The sequence below is a fragment of the Antedon bifida genome, chromosome 7 (genome assembly GCF_963402885.1).
Source record: "Antedon bifida chromosome 7, ecAntBifi1.1, whole genome shotgun sequence".
NCBI classification, from domain to species: Eukaryota; Metazoa; Echinodermata; class Crinoidea; order Comatulida; family Antedonidae; genus Antedon; species Antedon bifida.
This window is the reverse complement of record NC_136232.1, coordinates 24,781,429-24,797,247: the sequence shown is the minus strand read 5'-3', so window position 1 is coordinate 24,797,247 and position 15,819 is coordinate 24,781,429. Positions and strand designations below refer to the sequence as shown.

The window sequence follows — 15,819 nt, the reverse complement described above, 5'->3', positions numbered from 1 at the left end:
GTCATATCACTACCATATTTGGGCATATCACTACCATATTTGGGTAGGAGTTGATATCTTATTCCTGATTGTACATTCTCCATTTGCGACAATTGGAGTATTTGTATACAATTCTTTACATTAAACCATTCATTTATTCATTCATGAATACGTATGAAGATTTGTTGAAAACAAGTTGAAACGTCGCACACGTACATATACATGGTTTAACAAAAAGAATTGTATACAGATAGTTAATATAAAAACCAGATCAAAACGTTTTTTGAAAATAATTGGTATTTATCCTCTCAACAGGGTTTCCCCTCAATAAGGGTGTCCACTCAATAGGGTGTCCCAAAATGGGTTCTACATCGCAAGTACATAATTAATTAAATCCAAATTAAGAACACTGTGTTTTTTTTTTGTCTTTATTTTTGTAGGGACTAACGCAATGCGATGTTCTATTTTCTGTATGTATTTTACTTTTATTTCTATGATAAATAAATATCATAAAGGGAATTGAAATACAAATATCATGGAAAAAGTCTAACCAGACTAGAATCTTTAGTATCATTTCATATTAGACGGCTATGCTTGCATGGCTGCATACCTGGATAGAAATATAACATTATATCTTATTTGTCACACAACGCCATCATTCTATATGCGCAACATATCATGATGTATGCAATACCTCAACATAATGTTCCTGCATATCTTTATTTTCAAAAATCGTGGGAGGAATAAATTCTTCTGAAGGTGAATTATCGATAGTTACAATCTAAAATATATTATTATATACTGTATAATTAAAATTATACATAGTTTTTTATAAAACTGTGTATATTTTTTTATTATTTTTCATCTGCCATGGTAGAATGCAGAGAAATTTAAATAATCTATCATAATTTAAGATGAAAAATAAGCAATTTCTTAGTAGTCCCATACCTTTTTTTTTTATCGAGCTCCATAATTCTTAATTTCCTTTCTTTGTCCTCCGTTCCCCCACCCTCCTAAGTCTTTTTTCGCCCTGTAATTTCACTTTGTAAATTATGTGCTATTTGGCAGTGAGACGGCAAGATAGATTTTTTTGACGTGTGACTGTTTTTATGATGTAAAAGATAAATATTATTTGCTATTATCATTATATATTTGCATCAACACTAATTAATTAATTAATCATTAGTTAATCAACACTAATTAAATAATTAAATAAATAAAACTTAAACCTTCCTCATTACGTCAATTACCTGTTACTGAATCTTTTCCTCATCTTTTATCATCATATTTATCTATCTCTTTCCTTCTTTATAATTATCTTTAATTCTTTTTTCTTTTTTTCATAATTAATTCAATTTTTTTTGTATATAATAACTTTTTTGTATATTCACAACTTAATACATTATTTGTTTATAAAATTATAAATTTATTTTAGTTAAGATCAGGGACTGCTGACTCTTGTAGTTACAGTAATCTTATTTACTTTAGCAGTCCCTGACCAATTTATCTCTGTATATTTTATTTTATGGTTTGTTGGTCAAATAAATAAATAAATGAAATAAAATAAACCGATGACACTGGATTTTTTTGGTATAAAGGTGGTAAGTTTTTGCTTTAGCTACATCTCCTCCGTCCATATATTTTGTTTTATAATGGATTTGAAAATAAATTAGACTTTTCTTTTTATCTTTGTGGTGTAAACTACCACTTTTTCTCGTTCATCATATTAAAAATACATTATTAACTATGTTTCATTAAAACATATTACACTCTTTTTTTTCCATTATTTTCTTAGAAATTAGGATACTCAAAGTTATAATAAATAAAAATAATAAAATAAAAAGTAAAAATGCATATAATAGTGTTTACAGTATAGTGTAGTACTGTATATACATTGGTATCTAAAATGGCTATAACAAATGTGTACTTTGTATATTTGTGATAGTTTTGAGTCTGTCATTTTTCACAATGATTTTGATATTTCATTGAATTTGTTAAAACTATTTTTTGCTATGGACCGTGTTAATTTTAAATCAAAATGTAATTTTTTTTTAAATGTTACATTTTTACTATGTTTTCTCCATAGGGAGGTGAATAAATTTGAATTGAATTAGACTAAAATAAAAAAATAGATGAAACCTTAATACATTTTAAATACTAAAATTAAATACAGTATAAAATTACTTATTTTTTTAAGATAATGAATAACATAAGATGTAATCGTTATTATCTTGCAAACTTTTCATACTACCTGTATAAATTTCTTTATATTTTAAAATATTCATAACTTATGACATTTGAAGATTAAGAACAAATTGCTTTTTTTACCTGCACAATATAATATCATCATATCGTATTTATTAGCACAGGTACTAAATTCGCTTCTAACAATCCGCAAATAAATTTGCGTTTGTATCGCAGCATGAGCCAATTTAAACGTGAGCATCAATTCCCCGATTGATATGTATAAAACCTAATGCACGTTATCTAGCTATTCATGTCGTTTCGGAGAAATAATTTAGTAGAAATGTGTTATGAACAGCGTTAGTAGCTTAGAGACTGCGAAAGAAAACATTTTGATATGAACACTTGTCTGAAGAAAGATAATTTTCCATTTTATGTATTTTTTTTTTTGACGTACATTATTTATTCAATTTAAAGTTTGTTTTACTAAGATACTATATGATTATGTAACATGCAGTTATGTCCACAAACAAAATTTGTTAAAGATGCCCTTTTTATGGAAAAATCTAGTATTCTATTTGGTTGATCTCATTCCCAACTTTTGTTTGAGATGATTTTTTTGTTATTGCTTATGACTTTGCATATGTGGAAACAGTAGCCAGCCAACGCCCCTCCCCCTCTGAAACATCTAAAAAAACTCTGGATCTGGCTGCAACATGGAATGAGTAATGATGGTATATAAATCAATTTCTATGGCTCAGCTCCCTCCCCCACCCCCTTTAATCAAATTTATGCACAATACTATACTGTGTACTGTAAAGAACCACGTTGTTAATTCTGGAGATTTGACCTATAAAAAAGGGGTTAGAATAACTACTGTATTAATCTGATTTTTCCCATTTTTAATTTTATTATGATTATGAATGGCATATTTTGGACACATTTTTGACATAATTAAAATTATGCGTCAATAAATTAAGTTATATCTCATTAGTATATTAATTTTATTTTAATATGGAATGATAATATGTCAACTACTTCTATACACAACAAAATTTCCACAAAAATGACATTCTATAATATTCCCCTTGCGTATAGAAAGTGCCCCTTGTGTGACATTTGATTGATTGAGATTGATCAATATCAACTAGACGATCAATATGCCTACTGATCAATGACTGAAATTTAAATCTTCAATTCAGATTCTAAAAATATATTTCACTCAATTCAGAAATTTATCGGTTATAATACTTCAACTTTGATTGGAAATATTCAGCCGTCATATCGGCGTCATCTTCAGATTTCCGAGATGATAAATCGGAATTTATTCCTTTTATTTTTTGATTTAAGAATTGTTTTTAAGGATTCACAAAGAATATAAAAACAGTTTTTCACTACCATATCACCACCAAATATGGTAGTGATATGCCAAAATATGGTAGTGATATGCTTAAATATGCTAGCGTATAGCGTATGTATCTAAATTTCCGATTTTTCCCCACTAAAGCTGTTTTTGCTAGTACTCATGTAATCTATATTTCTCTGTCTGAAATTAAGTGTCTTTTTGTTCTTATATTATTTTCCCCCATGAATTTTACACATTGAGTTTTACCTCCATGTTCCTGTATTCAAATGATAAATAAAAAATAAATTATAGCACATTATTATTTGCCGAGTCTAATATAATAAATAAAATTTTATTTAATTAACCGTTATTTTAAAAATGAAAATGATAATAAATATACACACACTTTTTTATAAATAAACTTTATTAATCAGACAATAACATTCACTTATTAATTTATTAGACAACGAGTAAAATAAAACTATATTCACTGTTTTAACATTACTACAGTCACAACAAAGAACGAGTATGATTATTGGAAAAAATGTATAATCATATAAATTTCTGAATAATATTATTACATATACGTTAAAAATAAAAATTCACAAGCAAAAAATATAAAAATAAATTTAAAATACCATAATTTAAATATTGAAAAGGGAATTATAATAATAGACGGCAATATAAATGTTGAAAGTAAAGACAAAACATGAGGAGAAATATATTAAAAATGACAATATGATCAGCCAATGGGAGATGAGCATTCTAAATATGGGAATTCGTTGAAATTATCATACATAGACATGCGGAGGATGGACAGGTATATACAGCATAAATATATTCATTTGAATATTTGTATTATTATTATAAATACAGAGATATATCTAAATTTTAAATTTCTTCGCTAATACCATACATACAATTTCTAACATGTTTTCACGCCTATAATAATTCCTTGGATATCATACATTATAGAAGGTAAAGCCTACTTTGCTGTGGTAGTCTTTGTCAGTCACTGCCTACCTACTCAAGAAATTGTGGCATGCATAATTCATGTCAGATAAGATAAAATCCATAAATCATGAAAATACTATTTATGATTAAATACTTAACATAAATTATAGACTAGCTTCGGACGGTTTTATTTTAAGATACCATCACTCTAAATCAGATAAATAACATCCATTTCTAAACCATTTTAATGTTTTTTCTCTACGCATCACATACAATAACAAGAAGTCAATGGTATGGAAGGCTAGACGTTCATTCGTGCATTCCCAACAGAAACTCAAAACAATATCATTGTGCAATGACTGTATTATATGACTACAGCATAAATTCATCAAAAATGTATACTTTACCAGAAAAATCGGCTAAATTTACGATCGGTGATACAGAATGAAAGAGGAGTTGAAACCTTTGTAAGGCGATTTACTTCTTTTCTTCTTCGAGGAGGAGCTGTGCTGTGCAGAATTCAATTGAAATACTTAGTTCGGAAAAATCCCTGGGATTTTTAAGCAAACCTCCACAAAACGTCAGAAAAAAGGCTAACGTAACAATACTCAACAAGATGGCGCTAGACTATTTATTTTGGTAATCGCATTTCTTTAAAAACTATTGGCCTATATTGCCCTGTGCATACAATATTGGAAATTATTTTATTTTACTTTAAATAAACAATCGAATTGGCCAAAAGCCATTCGACATCCGTATTATATTTTAAATACTCTAAAACAATTTCATAATTAAATTAATGTCGTGGTACGTGAGACCGTGTCCGAATTAATTTGGAAGTTTTGCTCCCCGGGTGCCGCTCCCCGGGTGCCGCTCCCCGGGTATCAAGCGTGCCAGGGCTTGGCTCAAATGAATACAATATCAAGACTAACAGAAAGACAACAAGTTGTTGATTGCCGTTACCATACCATTTATTGTGCACGAATCAACGTTACTCAGAAAATAAAGAGAACGAAAGAAAACCCTGAATCAACTTGAATAATGTATTTACTAACTAAGAACGAAAGATCGTACAGCAATTAAAGATGTATTGTCCCCCAAAAACATGACAAATAAAATTTAATAAAATCAGATTTTGAATAGGCAATTTCACAGTTTTAATACAGTTATTCACTTCTGTAGAAAAAAAAATCATCAAAAATAAATATTTCACTTATAAAAAGACAAAAGAAATGGTTAATTTCAACCAAAAACCATTGTCTTCCAGACAATTTAGGTACATTTTGCTTTAAATTACATTTTTTGGGGGGAAAATGTTTTCTTTTTGATCAAGTTTTTGGTCAAAGTGAATCAATATTATGTAATATTAAAATGGAATATTTGACAAAAAAAAAATGTAAAACTTATTTTTTTAGGGGGACAATACATCTTTAACCATTTCTAATGGTAGCTTCAACAACGGCATAATAATATATATACAACAGGGTAATGAAAATCACATCTTCCCTGTGTTTGCAACAAAAGCTTTTCTGACGCGCAGACAGAAAAACCAGGTAGTTGAACAAAACATCACCTATATGCAAATGCGCCAAACACAATGCTCGCAAAACAACTAGCAGCAAACACTTATATGTAAATACGCAGAATGCACACGAACAACAACTGATCCATGACATTAATTACAGACCATTCAATCTTAATGATCACAATTTTTATATAAATATATCAATATCTGATAATATTCAATTCGTGGAAAATATTAATTTAACCGCGGAGAAAAAATGTAACCGTAAATCAAGTAAGATGAGTAACATTTACCGTAAATTTATCGAACAAAAAACAGAATGATTTACTCATGAAAGATACAGTATAATTTATAAGTTAATAATAATTAATTTGTAAAATTAATGGAATATGACACGCTACAGTCACCAAACATTAATTGATGTTCTTCCACCAGGTTCTCACTATACGCAACGCAAAGACGTAAGCGCAACGCAAGTTAAATAATTTGACGAACTGCCGATTGAAACTCACGTGAGTGGAAACCCTTGTAAGGCGATTTACTTCTTTTCTTCTTCGTTGCGTTTGCGTTGCGTTTACGTCCTTGCGATACGTCCTAGTGAAAATCAATCAATCCATACGGTATACGTCATTGTTGAATTAAAGCCCGTTTTCCTGTCGACGTTATTCGACGCTATCGTCGTTGATCGTTAAGAGTTCAACGACGATCGCTTGAAAACGATCAAGTTGAAATGATAACGATAGCGAGTACCTTTTCCTGTAAATCGTTAACATTTCAATGTTTACGTAGAAGATTGCCGATTATTGTTAACGATAGCATCGAATAACATCGACAGGAAAACAAGCTTAAAGGACACAAAAAGTGGTTTCCTTAAAATGATTCTCATTAGAATACCGTCATGTTTGTCTCATGAACAGGTTAATTTTTTGTTGCAATCTCGACAAAATAAAATGAGAACACGTGACAATTATACCAGTCATGTGACAGTGGTCAATTTATTAATTTATATAAATATAAAAGTATAATAGATGTACAACATACAAAGACAAACATTTAATTCATTAAATGCTATAAATTAATCATACAAATTAAACAATTCAATTAAATTGCATTTAATAACTTGTTAATTATTAATCTCGTCAAAGAACTGACGGAGTTGTAGAATCTGCAAATAACATGTCATAAAGGACATACAAAAAATAAACATTGTTTCAATATAATATAATATGGCTAGTTGTAAGGCCGTCCAATTTTCTCACGTGATGCAGGTACAAGATAACGAATTTAATAAATTAAATTCAATCGCTGGCTCTACTTTATATACAAAAACGATGGCCTACAACTAGACTTGCCCCAAAGTCTGTAGTTATTTCGAGGCTTTTCGATTAAACTCAAGTAGTATGCATGAAACCCCATTATGTGCCAAAATATTTATCTTTTTACTAATATTAAGTCAAAACTCCGTCTGGAACACAGAGACGAGGTTTTTTCTAGAAACATATCCACAAATAATGTCACGAACAAATAACATGCCAATAATTAATCTTAAAATAATACAACATTATGTGTTATTAAGTTTTGAAAAAATGATCAAAACCCAGACGAGCTGCTCGAAAGATCCGCAAATGGATCTGGGGCAGGTTCTCTGAATCCTTGATGGAAAATCTTAACAACTGTGGTTCTAACATTTGTTGCTCCGAAGGTATTAAGCCATTGTTCGAAGTCCTGTGTACCGAAGACGGATACTGGACGATCAAACGGATAACCCATCGGTTTGGTGTCAGGATGAACGCCATCACCCCCTCGACCACAAAGACTAACCCCTGGTCTGTACTCAGCACCCGGTGACGATATATCCTCATCAAAGTCCGTGAGCATCACGAAAAGGTCGAATTCTTGGCCTTCAAAAGAGCCCTTAGGTACCAATAGGTTGGCAGGCCAGCCACAGTCGCAATGCTGGTCAGAAGTGCATTGGTCCAGCGGCACGCCTGTCTGTGCGGCTTCTTCTACTTTTGCGAAAGTTGAAGCGACTTGTGAGATTAGTGTCGAGTCGTGTGAAAACCTGGTATATGTCGTAGTTCCACTGGTCACTAAAAGAATACACATTATGGATTATAAATTCTATGAAATCAAAATAGATGTTTGAAAAATCAATAATGATAATCTCATGATCACGTGGGTAAGAAAGATCTCAATTTAGGCCTAGATGGAATAAATATAGTAGAACCTTCGGATCCAGCAAAGTGTTCTTCCCTATGGGTGTCCCTTGAAGAGTTCGTCGTGTGTTACAATGCTCTCGCTCGTTTCATTTTGATTTCCACTAGGACGCAACGCAAGGACGAACGCAAGCTAGTTGACCAATGACAGGCGACAGTTTCATCGCTTGTGATTGGTCAAATCCCTTACGTTGCGTTACGTCGTTGAGTTGCGTCTCCTTTAAGGGAGTGTCCCTGAATGGGAGTGTCCCTGAATAGGATTGTCCTCTAAAAAAAGTAGTGTCCTATACAGGAATGTCCTCTAAAGGAGTGTCTTCTAAAGGTGTGTCATCTAAATAGGGGCTCTACTGTGTATAGACTAAAAATAAACACATACGTGCGATGTCAAATTTGTCCATTTCAAAGAACAATCTCCTTTGATCATTGAATCTGAATAATTGTCCGATCTCGTCATATCTTGGCGCCATAAAGATTCTGACAGTTGCTTTAGAAGCAGAACCACTGGTTCGACGGACAGAGATCTCGTATTTGAAGGCTTCGTGATTCAAATGGTGATTTCGTACCTATGGAGTGTAAAACACAAAACACATCTTTTATTTTGAAGAAGTAAAAAGTTAAATCAAGCGCGTTTTTTTTACAAATGGAGAGCGTTCTTTTTATGTATGCGCATGCGTATCCATATTTTACATCTACTTTTTTGTGAGCCAATCCGGACCATCAAAATGAAGACAGGACGAGCATACCAAGAGTCTTAATATTAACATTAATCGTAACACTAACAAATCATAACCAACACCTATAACCAGGGATTGATCATTCTGACGGTATCAATTTCGTTGAGAAAAATGCAAACAATCAGAGAATGTTCGCCAATATGAACCTGTATTCATTTTGACGGTCGCAAATCTATTATAGTTTTCGTTGCGACAAAATCAGTAAGCAACATCCAGAGCTCAGGAATGTCGGCCGCGAATGTACAGGTAGGTAGTACTTTTGTATAGGCCTACTTCAGGTTCCCTTACCTGTATTGGATTACCACTTTGGTCAAACTCAAAGTAGATATCTTTACTAATATCAATGACTTCTTCCTCCATGTATGTGTACAGTGTGTTGTCAGAAGTTGTTCCTCGTGTTGTCTTGATTTTGATATCGCTTAGGCGTACCTCGTCCCACGCAATTTCACTCCTTGTGTAAGGCGGCAGCGTTGCTTTGTGCGTGACGAATATATCGTCGATAAACTTATGCCATCGGTAAAAGACAGGGTCACGATTTGAGGTTCTGGTATCGAACATGGCACCGGGTTCCGTATTGTAACGACCATCGGGATCAGTGATGAACGACAAAAGAATGTGTCCCCAGGCGTGCAAGCCAATGAGACCATAGAGTTGTGGGTTCGGTGAGGCAATACTCGCTTCAATTGCTTGGCCTAGGTTGTTGATATCTACAGGGACAGTTGATCCGTCAGGCTTAAGAGGGAAAATAACGCATTAGATATTTATGATGTAATTGTTTAGTTTTATGTAATTTTAAAGAGCCTTTATTTTCTTTTTCCAAACTGCTGAAAACCAATGCATACTCACCAGAGTAAACCTTTCAAGCCTGATGGCCTCTGCAATTCGATCCCTCTGCTGTTGTAACATAACAAGAATATTCTCTCCATCTGGAATTGGAAGATTCAAGTTTGATCTGGATTTTAAACCACCACAGAGAACCATGTTCGATGGGCGTGTGCTGTAACCGCCAAGGCCATTGCAGCCTGACAGATCTGGGTTGTATCCTTCCTAAAAAAGTAATAAAAAAGCAAGTAAAACACGGCTCATTATCAAAAATACTCTGTTGGCCTAACAAGACAAATTTAAAGAAATAAGCAATCACTCTTTCTCACTACTGAAGAAGATCAAAGCATATTGATAGCAACGTCGAGAAACTTTCTATTTTCTTTTCATAACTAATATACACTTTATATTAACATTTGATTTCGCCAGGTAAATCTTCAAACAATATATTTGTTTGTTAAAATGTTCTTTGACAAGCGTTGAAGAACAGACGATTCCGGGTAGAGAGATAGAGAACATCGCGTTAGATAACTTCTCTACTCGAATCAGTATACTTTGTGAGAAGTCTATATAAATGGATTTAAAACAGGTCTTGAACAATAACTGCGCACCCAAGATTACGGGTTAATTTTCAAGAGAGGTTCAGACTATATGTCAGCTTCTATCCTAGGAATTAAATATGATGGTACTCACTACAATTGGTTTATTCCACTCGTGAAGGCCGACAACACGAGTCAGTCCAGCAGCCAACCTCTCAGTATCATAACGGGCAAGAATCTGCTGATGAGTATAATAAAACAACTCCCCTTGGCGATCTTTAACCAGGAAGAATCCATTAGAGACATGCCATTGCCAATGGTAAAAGTTGAATCCAATATCTTCTCTAAAGTAAGCGAGACGTGACTCAGGATCTCGACGGTTGGAAGTTGAGAAGAGGTCAAGATCAAGTCCTCGTACAATCTGTGACGTCCCTGGTAACTGTGCTTCGGCCGTCGCCTGGTCAATCTGACCATTCACAAAAAACGCTTGAGCTTGGAGCTGAAAGACAGGAGGTATGCGGACACCTGTTGCGTCGTCTCGATTCTGAATGGCCACATGGAATGCAAATAGCCATAATTCGGTATTAATGTTATCACGAAATATTGTTGCAATTGTAATAAATACGTCGAAGTCCTCGGCACTTTGCAAATACTGAATAACAAACGTAGCTTCCTCGCGATGCGCATCGACGAAGATCGAAAACTTTTCTCCTCGAGGGAGGATGCCAACGCCCGGTGGAAGGTTGACATTCTTTGCTTTATTAGCGTCAATAGGGTCAGCCGGCGTTAGTACTCCTAATGTCGCTTTTTGTTTGTTAGTATCTGTAATAGTAAAGCAAAATATAGAATAACATGAATTAATTGCACGTACAGTATAGGTTATACCAAAAGTGCAATCAAAAGCAAGACAGAATATGTTCTCCCATATATGCAGCTAGTAATCAGCGCAAAGTTGTGTCTTGATCTAACCGGGTTCCCAATTATACACCTGGGTGGAGAGAGGCAAACGTAAGTAAAGTATCTTGCCTAAGGATACAAGCAATGCGGCGAGAGTTGGATTCGAACCTCGGTCTAACGATCAGTCAGCGCCACACGCCCTCACATTAGGTACAGGTAGATCAAATATTAGGTTTATGCATTCTGTTCTCTGGTTGGTAAGCCTAATTCTTTGACTTATTTTCCCACCATAATTCACTCTGTCATTCACATATATTATGTTTACGTAAATATGCCTAATTTCTGGAAATATCAATAAAAACAAACAATTTGTAAACATTATTTCCTTAATTATACCACTCAACTAAAACTAATTACACAAAATCTAGAAGTAGAATTGAAGATAAATTGTTTTACAGTAAAATTAATTCCTTACTTATCGCTCTTCTATTTCTTGAAGATGTATTTTCAACAACTTTATAACTTTCCTTCATATCAGAAACAATCTAAAAAAAAAAATAAAAAAATATGATAGTATTAGTATTTATCAAAATTTACAGTTAATTATTTAATTAGAAACGATAAAGATGGTTTAATACTGCTAGGCTATTTAATCACCTTAAGAATAATGTGATGGCGCTAGTTACTCTTCGTTATGCATGATTGATTAATATAATGACGTAATGCATAAACGGCATAATACGGAGACGATTATTATGTACTGTACGGAAGGGAGACCAGTGCATGTCATTGTAAATAAATACAATACAAACTCCGGGAGGGAAATTCATTTGGTTGTGGTAATACAATTTTATAAAAACGTTAAAAAGGTACACAAAAGGCAAGCACAATTACAACTATCAAAAAAAAATCGAATGCATAAATGGCATAAATACGGAGACGGTACATCATTGCGAGTAGGCTACGGGAGACAAGTGTCTGTAATGCTTTTGTAAATATATACAATACATTTTTTTATTCCAGGAGGGAAATTAATTTGGTTGTGTAATTGTGTTAATACAATTTCATAAAAATGGTAAAAAGGTACACAAAAGGCAAGTTTGTTAGTTTCTATTTTTTGCTCATATAAATATAACATTACAAACTTAAATATAACAAAATCAAACCAATATAAAAATACAAGCAAAGACAGTTCGGAGACAACAAAAAAAGAGACGAAACATCAAGAATCAAAATAAAAGAAAAAAAGCAGGACAAACAAGAGAAGACCAAAGGGACGCAACACCCAAGACGAAAAAGACAAAGGACAGGGAACACAGAAAGAAGACAAACAAGAAACGAGTCCCTCTAAACCCGGAGGTTTGTATCCTGAGGGGTCCACCTGAAAGAAAAGATAAAAAAAAAACAAAAACAATCGGACAGCAAAAAACGGCAAGCACGATCACAACTATCAAAAAAAAATCTAAATATGTTTAAAAAACAAGTAAAATCGGGTTCATATTGTACAGAATTATCTTTTTAGATAGATATAGGATATAAGTAGACAGTAGAAATGAATGATTTATTATAGCGCTCAGTTTTTATTATTAAGTACTAATGAATTGAGTTGATTGTCGTTATTTTGTACTAACTTGTACGTCAGAAGCGTTGACCTATATCATAATAATATGATTTACATACGGACATAGCTTTTATTTTAATCTTGCTTGGATTATTATATTATTATTATACTAAGGTCAATCAATGAAACAATACTTAAATAAACTTAGATTAAAAATTATCAAAACTGATCCGCAAAGGATGTGAGAAGGTTCATTGTTTAAACCATTACTTCATATACCGTATATTGTATTATTGCCCTTAAGCTCTGTCCACACTATCACACTTTATGTGACAACAAAATGTGATGTGCCCTTATATAGACATGATGATGTCATATCACTACCTTATTTAAGCATATCACTACCATATTTGGGCATATCACAGTTTTTTTCCGTGTAGACAGAGCTTTACACAATAATGGAATCAAATCCAACATCTACAAAAGTTAATGGTGATAGATTGTCCTATGTAAATCTTGAAAAGTTTGTCATACACAAAAATATACTACATACTCCAGGGAAAGTACGAATAATTAATATATAATTTTGTATAAGGGCCTGTAAAAATTGTCCATCAATAGGAATAAACAATGTTGATATACGGACAATGTAACAAAATAAACATTGGTTTCATGTCCTAGATTTAATTTTGATGAAGAGATTTGTTATTGCGATGTACCAACATGAGAATCAGTTTAAAAGTCCAGTTTACAATTAACCCACCTCGGACCACTTGACAATCGCGATCATGCAATGAACAATTTTAGCAATTCTTTCTACGCGATGAACACATTTTATATTTTCTATGAAATAAAAGAGGAGAAATATATCATTTAGGCCTAACACTCAACGAATCTATTCAGTGGAAACATACCAACCTCTAGGAATGAGGAACAATATTATTCTTAAACACTACAACCAACCTCTATTCAGTGGACAGCCATAAGGGACACTCTAGTAAAATGAATGAGGGACAATATTATTCTTAAACACTACAACCAACCTCTATTCAGTGGACAGCCATAAGGGACACTCTAGTAAAATGAATGAGGGACAATATTATTCTTAAACACTACAACCAACCTCTATTCAGTGGACAGCCATAAGGGACACTCTAGTAAAATGAATGAGGGACAGTATTATTCTTAAATACTACAACCAACCTCTATTCAGTGGACAGCCATAAGGGACACTCTAGTAAAATGAATGAGGGACAATATTATTCTTAAACACTACAACCAACCTCTATTCAGTGGACAGCCATAAGGGACACCGTGTAAAATGAATGAAGAGCAATATTATTCTTTAACACTACAACCAACCCCTTTATTGTCCCCCAAAGGTGTCCCCTTAATATTATGAGTTCTCCTGTATTTAATATCTTACCTTTTCTATTACCGATGATTCTGTTACAACCACAAGCAGCGCAAGCGCGCCAAATACCAATGACCACTTCATATTGACTCCTAAGATACGTCTGTTCAACTTAATACCAACGACAGCTTTTATATGTTAAGAAGTCAACGCTTACGTGGAACAAAGCAGGACACAGTAACTGTCTTCTAACTAACTCGACTTAACAACGCCACAGCTTAGCCTTGAGGACCACTTATAAGAAACCGACCATATCTCAAGTGGAAGACAAATACTAAAATGATTAACATTAAAAAATTCTTTGGTTAATTAGTAAATAAATATGCTTTATACAAATATTCAATTGAGGTTGGATATAATAACAGAAGATTTTCTTTAAGCTGAAGAAACTCGGAAGTTACCACTTGGAAAGTTTCTAGTGATTATAATTTAGAGTTCAAAACATTTGCTAAAGTTGGAAATTTACTATGATTAATTAAAACTTTAGGTGATTTAATTTTTACATTTAGGCCTAACTCGAGGCTAAACGGTAAGTAAGTAACATGTATTTAGAAATGTCTCTCTCATTAGCCATCACGGTAACTTTCCAAAAGCTTGACACACTTTCTTTAATGAACGATTTGATTTTTCACATCTCCACTGTGATCCAATCACTCATACCCTCAGACTTTTTTTCAGCATTTTGCCTTTGGATATTTTGGAACCGTTTTGTTTGTATCGCCATATATCTATTTTTTGGTTTAGTTGTTTTAGTTTTGGTTTGGTTTAGTTAGTTGTTTATTTTTCATGGAAATTAATTTAATTGAATTAAGGTCCTACGGACGATACTGATCGATCGAAGTCCATTAAAAATAACTTCATGATTAATAAGAGAAACAATATCGTAACGATACAATGGAATTGTTCTGAAGAAAAATTATTCAAATATTAATTAAAATTTAACAATAAAGAAAGAAAATTATATCTTTTATTTGATTTTAAACCAATTTGACAAAAATAAGATTTAAGAATTTCTTTTAGTAATTTGTGTGAAGTAAAGATTATAACAGGGCCTACTCTACGCCTATGAAAAATAGCACACTATTAGTTTCTCGACGTATAACATTCCAGGGAGAACCTCCCGGTTGTCAGTGGTTACTGCAAAGTTTTTACTCATCTTGTTACGGATGGGCGTTAATAATAGTGACATCTGATTGGTCGCTTGAATTTACTGTAGTGTCACGTAGGTCATTTAAGCTGTCAGACTACGTTATTCATTTAAAGATTTGATGATGTCATCGCGAATTGATCCCCTTCCCCTTATTATTTGTTTGTGTATTATACCGTAGGTTCGCCTATCCACAAGGAATTAATTCAACAGAAAGACTGTACTATACAAAACACTTCCCCGGATTATTAGGTGTGGTCCTAATATTAAAATAGTAATTAATCAACTTATGTTTAGTCAGGTCAACCGTTCTACTTTTTCAATGTCTTAATGAACTAGATTACCGTAATCCATTGAAATCCGGTATTGAATCCACGCGGATGTGTGGTAGATATATTGCAGTATTTAGGGCTTTGAACTTCACTACCATATTTGGGCATATCACTACCATATGTGGGCATATCACTACCATATTTGGGCATATCACAACCATATTTGGGCA

General features: G+C 33.0%; 3 protein-coding genes across 3 annotated transcripts in view; all 3 read right to left on the bottom strand.

Annotated features, from left to right (window-relative positions):
* LOC144848750 (double-stranded RNA-specific adenosine deaminase-like) overlaps window positions 1-4,972 on the bottom strand; it is a 48,424-nt gene extending 43,452 nt beyond the window's left edge. Inside the window, exon 1 of the mRNA XM_078705643.1 lies at window positions 4,870-4,972. The gene's annotated coding sequence lies outside the window, so the exon portion shown is untranslated. The remainder of the gene's footprint in view (window positions 1-4,869) is intronic.
* A 2,177-nt stretch (window positions 4,973-7,149) lies between these two features.
* On the bottom strand, window positions 7,150-9,856 carry LOC144848439 (hemocyanin AA6 chain-like). Its single transcript, XM_078705172.1, has 4 exons — window positions 9,784-9,856; window positions 9,226-9,669; window positions 8,580-8,766; window positions 7,150-8,077 (listed from the first exon to the last, which is right to left on the bottom strand). Exons 1-4 carry the CDS (start codon window positions 9,841-9,843, stop codon window positions 7,578-7,580), a joined length of 1,191 nt encoding a protein of 396 aa, XP_078561298.1. The 5' UTR covers window positions 9,844-9,856; the 3' UTR covers window positions 7,150-7,577.
* Window positions 9,857-10,425: 569 nt separating this feature from the next.
* On the bottom strand, window positions 10,426-14,254 carry LOC144849022 (hemocyanin G chain-like). The gene is made up of 3 exons (XM_078705975.1): window positions 14,183-14,254; window positions 11,671-11,740; window positions 10,426-11,120 (listed from the first exon to the last, which is right to left on the bottom strand). The coding sequence occupies exons 1-3, from the start codon at window positions 14,252-14,254 to the stop codon at window positions 10,426-10,428; spliced, it is 837 nt and encodes a 278-aa protein (XP_078562101.1).
* Window positions 14,255-15,819: the final 1,565 nt, after the last annotated feature.